We start from the raw sequence: 17,443 nt of genomic DNA on the forward strand, positions 1-17,443 counted from the left end.
GTCACGCACTGGAAGTGAGATGAAAGAAAAACATCCAGGCTAGACAAACCTCAGACTCAACCAATAACTAGGAATAGCACTACGGCCGGAGCCCCGAGAGAGTAATAATAATAACAACAACAACAACAACAGGAGGAGGAAGAAGAGGATGAGCACCACACAGCTCTGATTCACACACGACCGCACCACACACTACTTGGCGGTTTGACCCACTGGCCCCGTCTGTTTCCATCTCTGCAACCTTATAGCAGCCCACCCGATTGCTGATGTGCTGCAGGTGTGCCTGACCAGTCAGATGGGGAGGGCGGTACCTGGGGCAGGACACAAGAGAGCAGAGGACACACGTAACATAGGGGATTACCAACATCTCCATTTATTGTCATTTTCTGTCAGCTAGGTTTCATTTGCAGGGGTCAACCTGAAATGTCCGACTTAAATTAGAGATGAACAAAACAGATGTTAAAAGTACTATACTACTGTTATAAAACGTAGAGGCGGTGCACGGAATAAAAAGTTTAAGAATCACGGCCTTGGACGGTTTGGACTATAGTTTCACAAAATAGGGGCCCTCAAAAAACTTTTGGCACAGGGCCCCCAAAAAGCTAGAATCAGCCCTGACAGTTACCTTTAAAAGTATACTTATTACTTAATCCAGTTATATGTATTCCTTACTCCCTGTACAAAAACAAAACATATGGGCATCAACATAAATAACATAGCCTACTGTGCATATCCTGTTCAGATATGTATGTGTGGAAGCCTTCATCACCACCCACAGAGCCATACACTGCTGCTGTTACCGCTACTGTACACTCCCCCCCTCTGTACTGAGCAGCCATGTGGTGCGTTCAACAGTCTCCGCCTTGAGTTGCTCATTCAGAAACACTCATCCCGGCCCGCCCCCCGGCTGCCTCTCACTCTCTCTCCCTCCTGCTCTTTCTCTCGCCCCCATTGTCACACATCGCTCTCTCAAGCCTCCCCTCATGGGCTCACTCATGGTCAGAGCCGATAAGAGCACTTGTCCAGGGGAAGACTAGACTTTAATTTGCCCCCTAAAGGCACCAGATGAATCCCGCCAACAAGCGATACATGGAAGCATAAGTCTACTGACGTGACGCGATCTTTTCTCAGGTACCAATCTCTTTATCTTCAGGTCACATGCCGGGTTTGTTTTCTGTCTTTATCTTTGTCCTTTGTGTGAATTATTAGTTTACACTCTTGTGGTGTCATTTCACCAACAGGAAATAAAAGATACCCTCGCAGTGCAGTGACAGCTGGGCTTTTGTGGCTGAACTTCTGCTTGGCGCTTGGAGCTCTAATATGTAGGCCAAAGGTTACCGGCTCTGCTACAGAGAGAGCAGCTATTTCCCTTGTTTAGTGAGCACCTCAGGCTGCTCTGTGATCATTACTGCTGCAAGCTCACACTGTTTCAAACAATACAGTTCTCCTGTGCAAAGATTTGGACAGACTGCATAATGATAAAATCTCAGAAAACAGTTGTTTGACAACGTTTGATTGATGTTAATAAATAAGTATTTGTCAGCATCTTAATCCTAAAAGCAAAGCAGCTGTTAAAAAACAGCAGAACAACAGAATGGAGTTCATGAATATTATGTATATATAGATTTTTTTTTACATACATGAAACTATTAACCTCAGTGACAACCAAAAAAAGAAACCAGCGGTAGTGGCCAGAAACTTTGCCTAACACTGCCTGTTTCACAAGGTTTGGTCACATTGAGAGTTATTTTTGATTAACCACCATAAGTTCTTGATGCACTTTTCAGTTTTGTCGACCTTTCCATCAGGCTCTTCAAGGTTTGTGATGAGTCAGATTTATTTATATCACAAATCACAAATTCGCCTAAAGGAGCTTTAATGATCTGTTCAGATGGCACTTACCTGAGAGGTATAGTAAGTCTGGTGTAAAGCACTTTTTTTCTTTGCCCTGTGACTAATTTGCGATACCATATCTGTTCCAAACCGAATACTGGGGTTGTCTGTCTGGTGCTCATCAATAGTACACTACTTGTCAGCCACTGTAGAGCGTAGGGATGGCAGCATCAGTCAGTCCAGCGCTGTGGTCCAGACAGAATATCATGAAAACTGTTGGTTTGCTATGAAATGCTGTACAGAAATTTCCATTTCCCACCAGAAATCCTGCTGACTTTTGTCAAAATTTTTAATTATAATAACAATTTTAGTAATGACATTCCCATCAGCAAAGCTGGACCTTGTTACACATGTTAGAAATAGCATGCTAACATGCTAAATCACGGTGGTGTACATGGTAAACATCATAATATCTGCTAAACATCAGCATGTTAGTGTTGTCACTGTGAACCATGCTGATGTTAGTATTTAGCTCAAAGCATAGCTGCCTCACAGAGCTGCAGACTCTTGGTGCATGTCCCAAACCCCTGGACAGACAGCCCCTGCATAAAACTGGTCTCTGTAGGGGACGACCGATATGATTTTTTCAGGGCCAATATCGATTACTAGAAATCAAGGAGACTGAAAACTGATAATCATTTGCAGTAAAAATAAACCTCTTTGTGTCAAATTTCAAACAACCAGTGATGGAATGAACTTAAGTACAATTTACTCAAGAACAATACACGAGTACTTCGTTTTTCTGCTACTTTATACTTCCTCTCCACTACATTTATTTGATTTAGTTATTAGTGACTTTGAAGATTCCGATCAATCAGTGTTTATAGGCTATTACTTTTGATGTTTTACCAATCAGATAGTGTTGTGGGCAGGACATTGTGCAAGAGGATGTTGCATCTGAGCAATCTGACAGAAAAATCACTGATATCAATAATCAGAAAAATGCTGAATATCTGGTCGATAATCGCCCAGGGCTGATAATTGCCGTCTACTCCTAGTAGAAAGATGCAAATATTTTTGAAATTTGTGCTACATGACCAGAGAAAACAGGGAAAAAGGGCTGTGGTGTTCGCTTTTGATCAAAAGCTAGAAAATCTACAACGGCTAGAATGCACCGTGCCTTCCCAGACCAATAAATACTTCCACTGATGAGTACCAAACTGCAACTGCGGTTCTGGCTCAGAGACAGTTTTGAAACAGGAAACAGTAAAACAGCCAGTTAGTAACAAATAATATTGTTACAATAGTAACTAAAATATGTCTATGAAAGCATTTTAGGTGAGAAATAGACAATTTAGAGGAACCTTGGTTTATATTTGATTGGCAGTTCCCAGTTTTACATATTGAGGTTTTTTGGCATTTGTTTTCAAAACAGAGGAACAATATGTTGGCCACTTCCAGTACTGCAGCTGAACAGTACACTAAAATGTTTTGAGAAGTAGGCAGAGTAGGGACAGAACCTTGGTTTCTATCAGCTCTGCCTAGTTTAGACTCACTCTCTCAATCCGACTATACTCTTTATGTACGGGAATGCAGGCGTACAAAAATGAAGAACAACGATCTGTAGTTGATACAGCAGCCCTGAAGTCCTCCAGATGATACGTTTTGCATCATTTGATTTATGTCTGCAGGGTGGCAGGGTGCTGGGTGCAGGAAAAATAGAGAGAGGTTTGTCACAGTTCATTTGTATGAGCTACCAGCAGTGTAGCGATACAACACAGGTTGAAAATTTGCAAAGCTCCCGTTTAAGGAGCGGATATTAAGGCACTATAATCATATTATGGTAACCCATAATAAAGTTTATAAAGCTGGATTTATAAGTAGGGCAAAGTTTAGGTTAGTCAAATTTTTGCAGCACTTCGATTTAATCAGTTAATGCTGCTTAGATTTGTCCGTCCGTACAATTACTCCAGTAGACTGTTTGTGTAAACAGGAATGTGCTCTTTCACAACATGTCTGGTTTAACAAGGACTGAGGGTTTAGTTGTAATTATGTGTGAAAAAACAAATTAAATCTGGTTTAAAACAATTATTTATTGTTAATGTGGTCACCTGTTTATAATTTGTTATTTGTGGACAAAATAAAACATTTTCCACACAGATATTAATGAATAAGACCCATTGTGAGTGAATGTGCTCTTCCTATGTTGAGCAGCTGTGTCCCCATGGAGTGTGGTGTCTACCAGGACAACAATGACACCATTTATAGGATATGAACCCAGGAGATGAAAAACAAGACAGTAAGGCCATGAGCTGTGGCTCAGTTAATTCCCTGGTTTGAACCTTACACCAAGGGGAGGAATTTCTCAAGTGAGCAGGAGTAGCGACACCACTCTTGATAGCATTAGTCGAGGAAAATCCCACTGAAATGTCTTTTGAGGACGACACTGAACCGCTTCAACTCTACGGGCACTGGTCCACGTCTCGCCTCACCATGACAGTGGACTATCAGAAAGACAGAGACACAGAAACACTACACAATTGATGCCAGGATATGATCAAAACGAACTAGAAAGTGTCTTTCAGCCGACATATTTTCACAACGTTCAAACTGTAAAAAGTGAGGTGAAAAGCTTCATCATAGAGAGGAAAAGATGTGATTATCGTTCAAATATGGGGCACACTTTCAGACAATTGTTCTTTTTTTAATCTCCATAATCGTGTTGCACTCCTTGTTTATACAAAAAGTGACGGAAAGGATCAGAGCTGCAACGATTAGTCGATTAATGAAGAAGTCAATCAAAAGACAATATGTTGCCACTTATTTTGCGAGGCTAATCGTTTAAGTCATTTTTCAAGCAAATATAATTTATGATATTAAACTAGCTTTGGTTTGATAAAAGTAATCTGAAGATGAAACTTTGGGCTCTGGAAAGTTGTGATGAGCATTCTTCACAATTTTTTCAATATTTTATACAAATTTTATTTTAAAGGGGCACTGTGTAGTTTTAGAGAAGAAATTCAAATTCAGAAATTTATATTTACAATATTAATGAGGTAATAATACAAACTCAAACTTTTTTTCTTTTTTTTTTTCATAACTGAATAAACTAGATGTTCTCAGAGGAAAATACGGTCCCAGAGCACTGTTTGAAGCTAGAAAGGTGGCAGGGTCCGCCAAATATATACAAAGTAAAACAGTATGAAATTGTGTTGTCCTTTATGGTCAGTTTGATTATTCAGTTTATTCAGTTGTGAAAACAAAGAGAGTTTGTTTATTTAGTTTGTTTAGGCATAAAAAAGTCAGTGAAGATCTTTCTCTTTTGATTCACTAAACTACAAAGTGCACCTTTAATTGAATATTCAGGAAAATAACCAGCAGATTACGCTATAATGACAACTAGAATGCCACTCGATAGAGCGCGTCCATTTATCTGGATCTGCACCAAAATTTGATGAGGTCTATTCTGGTCTGAGACCCATCATCCATCCAAGTTTTGTGGAAATCCATTTGGTAGTTTTTGTGTGATCCTGCTGACAAACCAACAAATGGACACGGGCGAAACATAATCTCCTTGGCAGATGTAGAAATCGTTAGTTGTAGCCCTCGAAGTAATTGTGTGAAAATGCTGTTTAACCATCTGACATGCACTTTGGAAGCTGCCTACTGATGTCTTTAAATTCTCTGAAGAACATAAGCATATTGGAGCGCTCACCTCGTGTGCCCCGTCCACACCAAGTTTTTTGGGGTCGCTAGGCAGACCTCGTTCCTGAAGATAATTTGTCTCTATGAAAGTCCCAGTGTACCAGGAAATACTCTGTGCCCACAGAGAATTTATAGGATAAAGCAAATAGGACTTCCATTTATGTGACTTGCTTAAGCAACTGCCAAAAAAAGTTAAAAACACTGAAGTAATGGCAGACTTCCAACATGTGACAGACCAGCTTTACCGCCATTGGTAATATGCCCTTAAGTCTGTGCCTGAAACAGGTGTAAAGCATGAATGTTTGGGTTAGAAACACATTTTTGACCTCTTGTGAAGTTTTTCCATTTGACGCAGCCTTTTCGTGTCCTGTAAACTTTGTATATGGACTCCCTCTACACTTACTGTCTGCTGCATGTCACCTTTATTATAAGCTTTGAGCACAGTGTATTTTTTCCCTTCATGTTATTTTTGTTCTCATACTTGTGCTTCTTAAATACCACACGTATTTAACACATAATTGCAGGCCTCTGGTTTGTCCTCTCAGTGTATCTACCAAAAGATCACTAAAGCACTTTACGAAAGTTGTTTTGAGCATCTCAGGACGTATATTTAACAACATATTTTCCAGTCTATTTGCTTCACTCCCACATCTCATCCAAGGCAGCAGCACAAAAGCAACATTGATGGGGGAATTATCCTCATGCCAAGCAGCACTGACCCTCTGTTGACCTAATACAGCAAGACTGCTGGCATTGTGCGGGTTTTGAACATTAATATACAGATTAAATCATGTAAATATTCCTGCTGTGGTGAGTGATTATGTTGTTAAACTGTTTACTTGTTACTGAAGAGGGAAATATTGTGTTATTGAGCCACTATTTGCTACTGAAAAATAAAATCCACAAACAACATCAATAATTATAATTAATACCCAATCAAAAACATGTTTTTTGGAAACACAGGACTGCAGTATTTGCCTTTGAATGAATCTACACTGATCAGAAATCCTACCCTACCCTTTTCTTGTTACAGTGCGATGGACAAGCCTTTTGGACCAGATGTCAAGTTCACATTGAATGACGCCACGACGCATCCTGCACCCGGTACCCAGGCCAGAGGACAGTGGTCGAGCAAAATGGAGTTCCTCTTGGCTGTCGCAGGACAAATCATAGGCCTGGGAAATGTGTGGAGGTTCCCTTACCTGTGCTACAAAAATGGAGGAGGTGAGTTTCATTCAATGAAAGTGATAAGTAGCTACTGTCTTCATGAGTAAACATGCAGAATGTTTGAAATACCTCAAACTTGATGGCAATGAGAATAGATTGGGAGCTGCAACAGCAAGAATTTCTATCATAACAATGTTTGTCTATGTGTTATCAGCAAAAATCTCAATTCAGAACTACTATGTAAATATTACCTTCATTTGAGGTACCCAACATCTGCCACACCCAGCTGTGTGCAACATAAGAAACCACGAGCAAACAGACAAAACACAAGCAACGAAGAAAACATTTCTACAACTGTGATAACACATACGCTGCATTTGGAAACAAACACTGCGAGAAGCTAAATACAAACTGAGAAACTAATTTCATAGGTGTCGTAAAGAAACACTTCAAATGCAGAAACACAAGCATATCCAGACACAACACAACAACACAAGTTTCAAATGAAACACACCCAGACTACTGAACTGATGGTTGAAAAATGATCAAACTATATATATCTAGTATAATTTGAGATTAGACATTGGATAGCAATAGTCATTCTTATGGATCACTAAAAATGTTGAACCTACAAACAACTCATCTGGTGTTTTTTGTCTGTTTTCCCAAGGTGTGTTTTTCATCCCATACGTGCTCTTCCTCTTTACCTGCGGCATCCCCCTGTTTCTCATGGAGACATCCCTCGGCCAGTACACCAAACAGGGGAGTATAACCTGCTGGAAAAAAGTTTGTCCCCTTTTTGAAGGTAAGGATCTGAAATAACTGTCCCTGTGAAATCAAATAAATCTGTGTAATTAAACATTAAGAATGTCAAGACGTGTGACATTAAATTATTACAAAACTGTGATCCAATAATTTACAAAATGGTATTATGTCACTAAAATCGTATTAATCTTATATTGATTCATTGGCGCTTCATTATTTTATTTGAGTTTTCTGATGTTATGAAGGTTTTGTTCAGTAATGTTTGCAGACAGAAATAATCTAATAATAATCTGTTGAGAAAACGCAGATAAGTTAAATCTCAAAGACACACAACATGTGAGTATCTGTATATGTCCTTGGTAAAAACATTTTTTTATCAATTGCAACCTCAAATCCTTCACATCACATTTTTCTACAGTTGCTGGGGTGAATGTAGGACAAAACACGCAGACACACACATCAAGACCTGTGACAACATTTGTATGTACACAAATCTGTATATGAATTATGTAATGAGAGCATTGATATTGTAATATATTTTATCATTTGTCACAAAATAGAAGTTTTTCTATATGAGAATGTCTTTCTGAGTTTGTGTGCTCATTTAAAAACAGATATTCTGTCTTTTGACATTTAGGCAGATGGATTTGCGAGATCACGCAATCTCGCAAATTCCTCTTGCCAGGCTTCAAGCGGTGCGATGATGTGATTGGTTAAAAGTAGCCCATGGTCAACAGATGGTGTGTCCAATCACCTGCCAAGTATGTTTTAAAATGGCCGTCCACTTTGCCAGTTTTCAGTGGCGCCTTTCCAGATGGTTTTGGTAACATACCATCTATTACATGGGGTTCCTTGACTTCCTCGGGTTGACATGACACACAGTGGTTAAATATTACCTCCAGTGAGCGATCACATGTGACCGGATGATTTACTGAAGTGTCCTTCTCATGTTCACGTGGCTTCAAGCACACATTTCTATTGTAAATTAACAACAGTAGAAAAAGTATTTTTCACCTAGCTGCCTGTCTATATACTGGAAAAGTATATAGACATATTATTTAATAACAGTATATGTCATTTTTCATAAAGATTTTCAAATTATTGTAGTATTTTGTTATAATATATTGTTATTGTTTGATTTGTTTTATTACTACCACTTTTTTGTTTGTTCATGTATATTTTATCACTGTATTTACTGCAATAATTTACTTTTTCATTATTATTTTTTTTAATCTGCTCCACATGTTTTCTATATATGTATAATTAAAGGAGCTATATGTAAGCATTTTAGTTAAAAATGTACTAAAATTATCAACAGTTAGAAGATATAACAGTTTTGACCTCATGTCAAATATGTCAGTCTTGTGTTGCAGAGATGTGTGCTGAAGATAGCGTGCTAACCAGCTAGCCACTGCTTGTTGTGTCTCATAATACCACTTTGCACCTCAACAGGTGATGATGAGTTACTGTACTGTCTAGTCTGCCCTCAGTACAACATGAGTGGATGAAGAAGTAGCACCCCCCCTCTGGGGGAATAAACCAACTTTCAGCAACAAAGGACAGTAGTAGAGGCAAAACAAAAGTTAGCCTAACGTCTGTGTTTTTACTGCTTGGCGAGTAAAGTTGCATATAGCACCTTTAATTAAACTAGTGTTTGGCTCAAAGTAGCACACTGAACACAGTTTCTGACAAGAATTTAATCCAGAAGTATTTGTTGCTTATTTCAAAGAATTTAGCTTGTGATTTAAAGACTTTTTGTTTGTTTATTTCAGGGATGGGGTACGGCAGTATGGTAGTTGTTTTATACTCCAGCATCTATTACATCATCATATTGGCCTGGGCTTTCCTGTATCTGTTCTTCTCTTTCCGAACTGAACTTCCCTGGGCGAGTTGCAGAAACAGCTGGAACACAGGTAGGTTCCAGTATGTGATCTGTCTGAGTAAACACATGTGGAAACAAGTCTTTAGGCTCATTTTCAAGTCTGGTTTTGGATCTGGAATGCAAAGTCCAGCTGCTGGAAACATTTAAGTCTTGAGGTGATAGGTTTGCTCTGCCTGGCTTGTTATGTAACATACTTAAAAAATCTTTCCAGACACATCTTGTGACATACAGAATATGAATAGATACTTATGGTTTTCCCCAAAAAAGATCAACAACATCTTTGACGTCTTCTACTGAGACTTTAGGTGAACACAGAGAAGCTGTCGTCCATCATATGCCACAAACTAGTGTAATTACATTAAAAGACATATTCATAGATATATGAAAATGTCAAAAATTAATACATTAAATTAAATACTAGCACATTTTAAAGGCAAGAATAAAAAAGGAGGAATTTGATAATGTGTGTGTATGCACCCTTAACGCCTGTGATCTTTGCAACAGAGACCTGTGTGGAGTTTGATCGAAGGGGTGATTCGAATTGGACTGTACCTGCAAACGCAACATCACCTGCGAGAGAGTTTTGGGAGTAAGTATGAGTAAAAAAATTCAAATACGACAGTAAGCTCTGAGAGTGCCATTTGTGAATTATAACTGAGAATGTGCTTCGCAGGATACGAGTTTTAAATATCACAGGAAGTATCCAAGAGATGGGCAGCGTGCGATGGGAGCTGGCTCTGTGTCTTTTGTTGTCCTGGATCATCTGTTACTTCTGTGTCTGGAAAGGAGTAAAGTCTACCGGAAAGGTAGGATCATGTTTTATGTCATGTGCAAAGTATCAAACAACTCCTAAACTGTTAAAGGTTAACACATTGGCAGACGACATTCTCCTCATTGCCTCTATCACAACAACTTATGTAACATCTTGTTCGACAGAACATAAAACAAGATGTCTTTGCACAAAGTTCATGGTTCAAGTGGAAATGAATAATCACTGAAAGTTAATGTTAAAGTGAGGCCACGGCACAAGAGCTCATTTTTACAATTGCACAAACATAATGCATGGCTCCAGGAACGGCATTATCAGTCTGATTTGCAGATACTTGGTGGAAGCCAGAGGATAAATCCTAATAACTTTGGTGATCACGTTTGTGGTTTCAGTTAAACATTTCAGCAACTGTTGGATGTATTACTGTAGAAACTGGTGCACACTGAAGATAAAGTGGAATCACTTGTTGATCCTTTAAGTTGTGGCCTTGCCAAATTTTAATTGTGTCCAATTCTTTGGTTGATGACCAAATAAATGCAAGGCTACCTACATTCCCATCTACCTTAGCTAGACAAGACAAGACAAGATAAGACTATTGATCCCTCACAGGGGGAATTAGAAGTGTCTAAGTCACAGATAAAATATAACAAGACAAAAATAGAGTAATAGAACTAGAGTGGCACTCAGTAGAGCGAATACCTCTGCCACGACCCAACAGTCCCCTTTAATTTAATCAAGCCCAAACCAGCATCATCTTCTATGGCCCTGTATCACTCTAGATTTTAAACCACCCATAACAGCTTAACCATAATTTAAGCTCACCAGATCTAGGTCTGCATCAAATTGAACTCACTCCTAGATAATGTCACCTCAGTACGCCTGATTTTTGGATTTGTCACTTTATATGGATCTGCACCAAAGGTTAATGGGGTCTATTCTGGGCTGAGACCCATCCTCCATCTAAGTTTCATGGAAAGCCTTTCAGTAGGTTTTGTGTAATCCTGCTGACAAATCAACCAACAAATAAACGAACACGGGTCAAGACATAACCTCCATGGCTGAGGTAAAAAATAAAATTTTTAAAAATCCACTCTATTCACCTTTCACATATACAGATATGACCAAGATGGATCATTTCAGGGGATGATACATACATGATATCTAGAAGTATGCTAAAAACAAATACAAATATATACACATACACATAAAATATGTATATATAATTGTGCTAATTAGCAAATATTACCATGCTAAATTAAGAATGTGAAGATGCCAAACTTAAAGGTGCAATGCATAAGAATTGGCCAAAGTCAAATTTTGCTGCTAACTGCTGCTAAATGTAGCTGCTGTTAGCTTATTAGCTTGGTTGGCTGTGAAGTCCACCTCTGAGCCCTCAGCTATACTATCGAATTATCCCCTTTTGAGGTAGAAAGTGGTATTATGAGCTGGTTAGCATGCTAACTTCAGTTGATATTTCTGCAACAAAATACACTGACGTCTCTGACATACATCAAAACTGTTATTTCTACACATTCTTTTGATAATTTTATTTAATATTTGAATGTTTTAGACTAAAATTCTTACAAATTGCAACTTTAAATAAGCTGTTTCAAACATCAGTTGTGCAGCTTTGTAGGACTGTGATCACACAACATCCATTCTTTTAACACAGCTATCAATGTCCACAATTTTTCCACAAATCAACCCCACCATGGCTCTTCCACAGGTTGTTTACTTTACTGCCACATTTCCATATGTGATGCTGATGGTGCTGCTTGTTCGTGGACTCACGTTACCTGGGGCCTTAGATGGGATCAAGTTTTACCTCTACCCAGATCCATCCCGCCTCACCGACCCACAGGTATGAGCAGATTTCTCTGCTTACAGATGGTTTTAAATGATGTCACTGAAGTCAAAAGGTAAAACATCAGCAAATATCCATGAGGTGGTTCTGTAGAGATGCCCGACAGAGTTTCAACACAAGGTAAAGGCCTTCCATATGCAAGTGATCACATGTCTTTATTTGTCTTGCAGGTGTGGATGGACGCTGGCACACAAATCTTTTATTCCTATGCTATTTGCATTGGGTGTCTCATTGCACTTGGCAGTTATAATAAATACAACAATGACTGTTATAAGTAAGTCTGATATAATATCTATTATGTTTGCTTTTCTAAAAGTTTCAATACTGTTGATAAGATACACATAAAACACACATAAAGAACAAACACTTTCCCTACAATGTTAGCAGCTTCAGTCTGCCAGTGGAAACACAAGAATTATACAAAAATGATACAAAAAGATAGACCGTATTGGCGTCACGCTCGGGGTGAGAAGCTCGACTGCCAGGATAATGTTATGCTGCTATGTTCCAGGTTGCACTTCATATAAATGTAGTGAGTGTGACAAATAGTTATCATTTCACCACTTTCCAGCTTGATCAGCATCTAAAAAGATGATGGATAGCGAAAATCTGGACGGACACTGGGCCATATTTCAAAGTAAAACAACATATTTAATAACTCGTTAGCTAACGTTTGCATTTAACCACTTCCAAGCTAACATTGCAGTTTAATTACATCCAGGGCATTTCACTTCCAGGCTTAAAATGTGTCTAAGACGTGCATTGGTGTTATCGAATTCATTTACACCTTTCCAATCCTTCTGTCCAACACTATCAAACAGTGATGTTCGCTTGGAAGTGGTTGAATGCTAACGTTAGCTGTTGTCAAAAAGAGGCTCATGGGCTATCAAATATGTTGTTATATGTTGCTAACATCCCTCCAGATTGCCTTTTTTAGTTGCTGATCAAACAGGACGCAGTGAAAAAAATGATTTGTCAGATTCCCTACATTTATTGGACTTGCAATCTGGCACACAGCAGTACAATATTTGAGCTTTCCACCTTGAGCATGATGTCAGGGGATAATGACTGCCCTGCTAATATGGTCTATACCCATATTGGGCAAGATATTTCAGAGTAGTTTATACATGGATAACATCAGGTATTTGTTTCCTCCAAATATATAGTCATTCAGGCATCAGGCCAAAAAGACTCTTGTCAGGCAAGTTTATGAGTCACATCTACTAAAAGAAAAATGTGAACATTTTATGATTTGAATACAAATTAACAGGGTATAAAATGTATTTTTTGTCTTTTTTGTTTGTAGGGATTGTGTGTACTTGTGCCTACTGAACAGTGGGACCAGTTTTGTAGCTGGCTTTGCAATCTTCTCTGCACTTGGATTCATGGCATATGAGCAGAACATGCACATATCAAAAGTGGCAGAGTCAGGTGAGACTAAAGCAAATGTTATCAATCAAAGAATAAATCAAGAAAATAATGAACAATTATAACTCTATGTAGTTTCAGTGAAATACTATATATATATATATATGTATATATATATATATATATATATATATATATATATATATATATATATATATATATATATTTACACCCAGGGGTCCATTTTTTCTTTTGACCGTCTCGTTCTCACCGCAGGTCCCGGCTTGGCGTTCATTGCTTACCCTCGAGCAGTCGCCATGATGCCTTTTCCTCAGATCTGGGCAATATTCTTTTTCATTATGATCATCCTACTGGGACTGGACAGTCAGGTTAGCTGGCTCTTCTTTAGAGCTCAGTGAATTAACATTAAATAAAATAATAAAATGCTGAGCTATAAAACTCTGAATGTATGTATGCAGCATGTGTGGAGTTACTGTGTAACTTGGAGGTTTGTGTTTCAGTTTGTAGGACTGGAGGCTGTCGCAACATCCATTTGTGACATGAATCCTTCCTTCTTCCACGTCGGCCAACGACGTAAATTTCTCCTGCTTGGCATCAGCATTGTTTGTTTCCTCATTGGCCTTCCGATGGTTACAGAAGTACGATCAGATTATAATGTCATGTCACTTATTTCACAACAAACGTTTTTTTCCTCTTGTGGTAAAAGATAATGACAACAGCTGACTGTGGTCCCGTTTCACACACAGGGTGGACTGTACATTTTCCAGGTGTTTGACTACTACGCCTGCAGTGGGATGACTCTACTTCTCTTTGCCCTTCTGCAGTCTGTGTGTATTGGATGGATTTACGGTGAGTTAATAAATAAGAGGGATGTCCATGTTTTCTTTTTACTGTGATGGTAAATTCCCTCATCACAGCTTTTCCATCTACTCACAGGTGCAGACCGGTTTTATGCAAACATAGAGGACATGATTGGATACAAGCCTTTACCTCTGATTAAGCTTTGTTTGAAGTACGTCACTCCAGTCATATGCATGGTGAGTTGCAGTCAAAGTTTATGATAACATCATTGTAAACTGCTTGATTGATTTTGGGTCATATAAGACATCAGTTTACTTCTAAAGATTTGAACAGCTTCCTCTGTGACTTTTTTCAGGGAACGTTTGTTTTCTCCTTGGTCAAATACACTCCTCTGAAGTTCAACAACACAATTGAGTATCCATGGTGGGGTTATGTTCTCGGGTGGTGGTTCACTCTCTCCTCTACACTCATTGTTCCTCTCTTTTTGCTATACAATGTAAGCGTCACCCCCGGTACACTGCGACAGGTGAGCTCTTTGTATGTATAGGTCAACATGTCTAAAAAAAGCTATGTTTTGTTGTTGTTTTTTTATTAAAACCTATATTCTTCTTTGTCAGAGGATCGCCATCTTGTGTACTCCAGCTAACGACATTACTTTGAACAAATCAGAGAAGAAAACTCTTGAAGTATACGACCTGACCTCGTCTCCTGACAGCATGGTGTCCTAGTTATTAAACAGCGTGAGGCATCAGGAAAAGCTTTCCCTCAATCCAGCGGTCTTACTCTCAAGTTCCCTTTAAAGCACTGCTTCCCAAACGCTTGTGACACCTTGTGGCAGTCCCAATGTCCATAAGGAATGCCTTAAAATGTATCATGATTGTAGTTCCTTCAGCACTACAAAGTATGGTCACTGACTCAACAGAAATATCAAATATGAAGAGCTAATGAAAATCTAAGCTCAGAGATCCACTAACTGTACAGTAAACATTTGTTTTTCCTTGGTTTCACGGTTATCACGTGCCATCGTGTCCTTAATTCATCAACTGATCTATTGATTTTCTTTCTGATGAACTGTATTTCTTTAAATTTCAGAAAATAGTGGTACGTAAAGTTTCCCAGAGCCAGAGGTGACATCCTTTCGATGTCTCTTTTTGTCCAAATAAAAAGTCAGAAACAACAAAGACATTCAGTTTTATAAAGCATACAAAACAGGCAAATCTGAGAATCTGAGAATCTGGGACTAAAGATTTGTCTTGTTAATAACTTCAGCAATTAATCAGTTGCAAATTATTATTCTATATTCTGTATCATTCTATCTCATTGTTCTCAAACCACCTTATCTACACCCCCTGCTGCAACAGGTAGCCAATAAGCATATAATGTGGATGTGATATTCAACCTTGGACGTGACTGTGGTTTGCTGAAACATTAACTGCCAACATACAGTAATATCCTGGTGACTGGGCTGTCTTTGTCAAAGCTCATTAATGAACATCCAGGACCAAATTCAAACTCATATCTGATATTTTATATTGTAATTCATCTAAAGATGAAAGAAAAAAGTGTTATTAGAATACAAGTGTTTTTTGTTTGTTTGTTTGTTCTGCTTTTTAGTTGTAACCAGGTTGTTAACTATTTGTAGTTAAGTAACACTGATAAACTATTGCCAAATAAGCCATACAGATTGAACACTCGAGTCACTTTTAGATCACTGTGAAAGACAAAATACCTTAAAAATTCAAATTGTCAATGTTGAGACGAAGAATCCAGCAGTATGCGGTCCCGTGCACCATAGTTGTCCCTACACTTCTGACCTACTCTGAGCTCAGCTACTGTAAATATGTGCATGTTCTGCCGACACAGGGAGGGAACAATTCAGCACTGACAAGATTGTGTTTGGTGTTAAAGGGTAATGTCATTTTAAGTTGTATTGTGATGAAGTAAGCACCAACTGTACAATGAAAAGAGAAACACATGCAGACCTATCGGCTGTTATAGTCAGAATCAGATAATGCTATTTTTCTAACAGTATTTTTTTACTGTAGTCTCAATATTAAGCTTGTTTAATTATAGTTTTTGTAGACATTTATCAACTTTGCCAGTTAATGTTTATATGCTTTTGTATCCTTTTTTACATCATATATCATTGGCATCTGTGTAAATGCTGGAAGGATCATTCAAAATTTATATTTTCTTAAATGTCTGTTTTCAAGACATCTGTGGCAGAAGTTGTGTAAATTCATGTTTAAATGGACAATGTCACATTTTATATTACCTTTTTGTCAACAGTAAATAAATCCTGAACAACCAGTTAGTTAATGTTTTATAAATCAAAATGTTTGTGTGATTGAATGAATCACAGGACTGGTTCATAATAAGTCAATTTCATCATTTAAATTCTGTTCAACACTGTGATACCTTAAATGTTATCTTCATGAATGACACAATTTAGGTATTAATGTGATTATTATTATTACTTAACTTGAATGATGAGAAAGAATCAGCACCGTAAACTATTGATCATTTGCAAACTGTCAGTAATGGTCAGTTACTAGTTTGTTGTTGTTGTTGTTGTTGTTTGGGGGGGGGTTCATGATAATTTGTATTTTTAAAGACCATGAAAACCATGAAAGTCAACTATTTCAAAAAATAAAATAGTTTATCAAATGCTAATCGTAGTTTGTAAATAATTGAAATATTTGTTTTCTGAACACTTGAACGCTACAGCCCATTAAAGGAGTCATGAAGCATAAATTGTTGTGTCCTTGAATGCACCAACACAAGAATGTTTGGAGTGACAATGCTGCAATACCACACATCAGTAACTTAGTTCAGAAAACAAAATGCATTTAGTAATTCAGGCGCTTTTGATCAGATTACATGATTTTCCTCAGTAGATGGACTTTGTGTGGTTGCCATGGAAATATACCTTGAAAAGGACCATGATGACTTCAAAGCTGTGGTTCAAATTCAATTCTTGATCTTGGCCACAGCAGTTGAGAAAATTTAGCAGCTGTTCAGAGCTTTCAGTCACATCACTTGATCTCCTTTCTTAGATTTTAAGATAATCTCGACAAATAGTGTTCTGAAAAAAAAATATCTACAATTCTGTGACAATTAAGCAAACTGCCAATGAAAATAATAGCAAGAATAGCTACCATACTTTGTGAGATTGTTTTCTTCACTGGTGTTTCCAAGAATAGGACTTAACTTTGAATCTCAGCTGGATAGGGTATAAATATTAAAGTGGCTGTAATTGTTGTTTTTA

The 17,443-nt window shown here is 38.0% G+C and overlaps 1 protein-coding gene across 1 annotated transcript; it reads left to right on the top strand.

Annotated features, from left to right (window-relative positions):
• Nucleotides 1–964: 964 nt before the first annotated feature.
• LOC140998188 (sodium- and chloride-dependent GABA transporter 2-like) lies at nucleotides 965–16,929 on the top strand. Its single transcript, XM_073468378.1, has 15 exons — nucleotides 965–1,131; nucleotides 6,572–6,762; nucleotides 7,376–7,510; nucleotides 9,243–9,383; nucleotides 9,857–9,941; nucleotides 10,026–10,158; nucleotides 11,848–11,982; nucleotides 12,156–12,259; nucleotides 13,292–13,416; nucleotides 13,630–13,742; nucleotides 13,875–14,012; nucleotides 14,121–14,223; nucleotides 14,311–14,411; nucleotides 14,531–14,701; nucleotides 14,793–16,929. Exons 2-15 carry the CDS (start codon nucleotides 6,576–6,578, stop codon nucleotides 14,901–14,903), a joined length of 1,782 nt encoding a protein of 593 aa, XP_073324479.1. The 5' UTR covers nucleotides 965–1,131; nucleotides 6,572–6,575; the 3' UTR covers nucleotides 14,904–16,929.
• The last annotated feature ends 514 nt before the right edge of the window (nucleotides 16,930–17,443 follow it).

This window comes from Pagrus major, chromosome 6 (genome assembly GCF_040436345.1).
Source record: "Pagrus major chromosome 6, Pma_NU_1.0".
In the NCBI taxonomy this organism is placed as follows: domain Eukaryota; kingdom Metazoa; phylum Chordata; class Actinopteri; order Spariformes; family Sparidae; genus Pagrus; species Pagrus major.

Coding starts and splice junctions, on each gene's coding strand:
- LOC140998188 (XM_073468378.1), top strand. CDS start 6,576: ATGGACAAGCCTTTTGGACCAGATGTCAAGTTCACATTGAATGACGCC. Junction 6,763..7,375: donor GTGCTACAAAAATGGAGGAG/GTGAGTTTCATT, acceptor TGTTTTCCCAAG/GTGTGTTTTTCATCCCATAC. Junction 9,384..9,856: donor CAGAAACAGCTGGAACACAG/GTAGGTTCCAGT, acceptor TCTTTGCAACAG/AGACCTGTGTGGAGTTTGAT.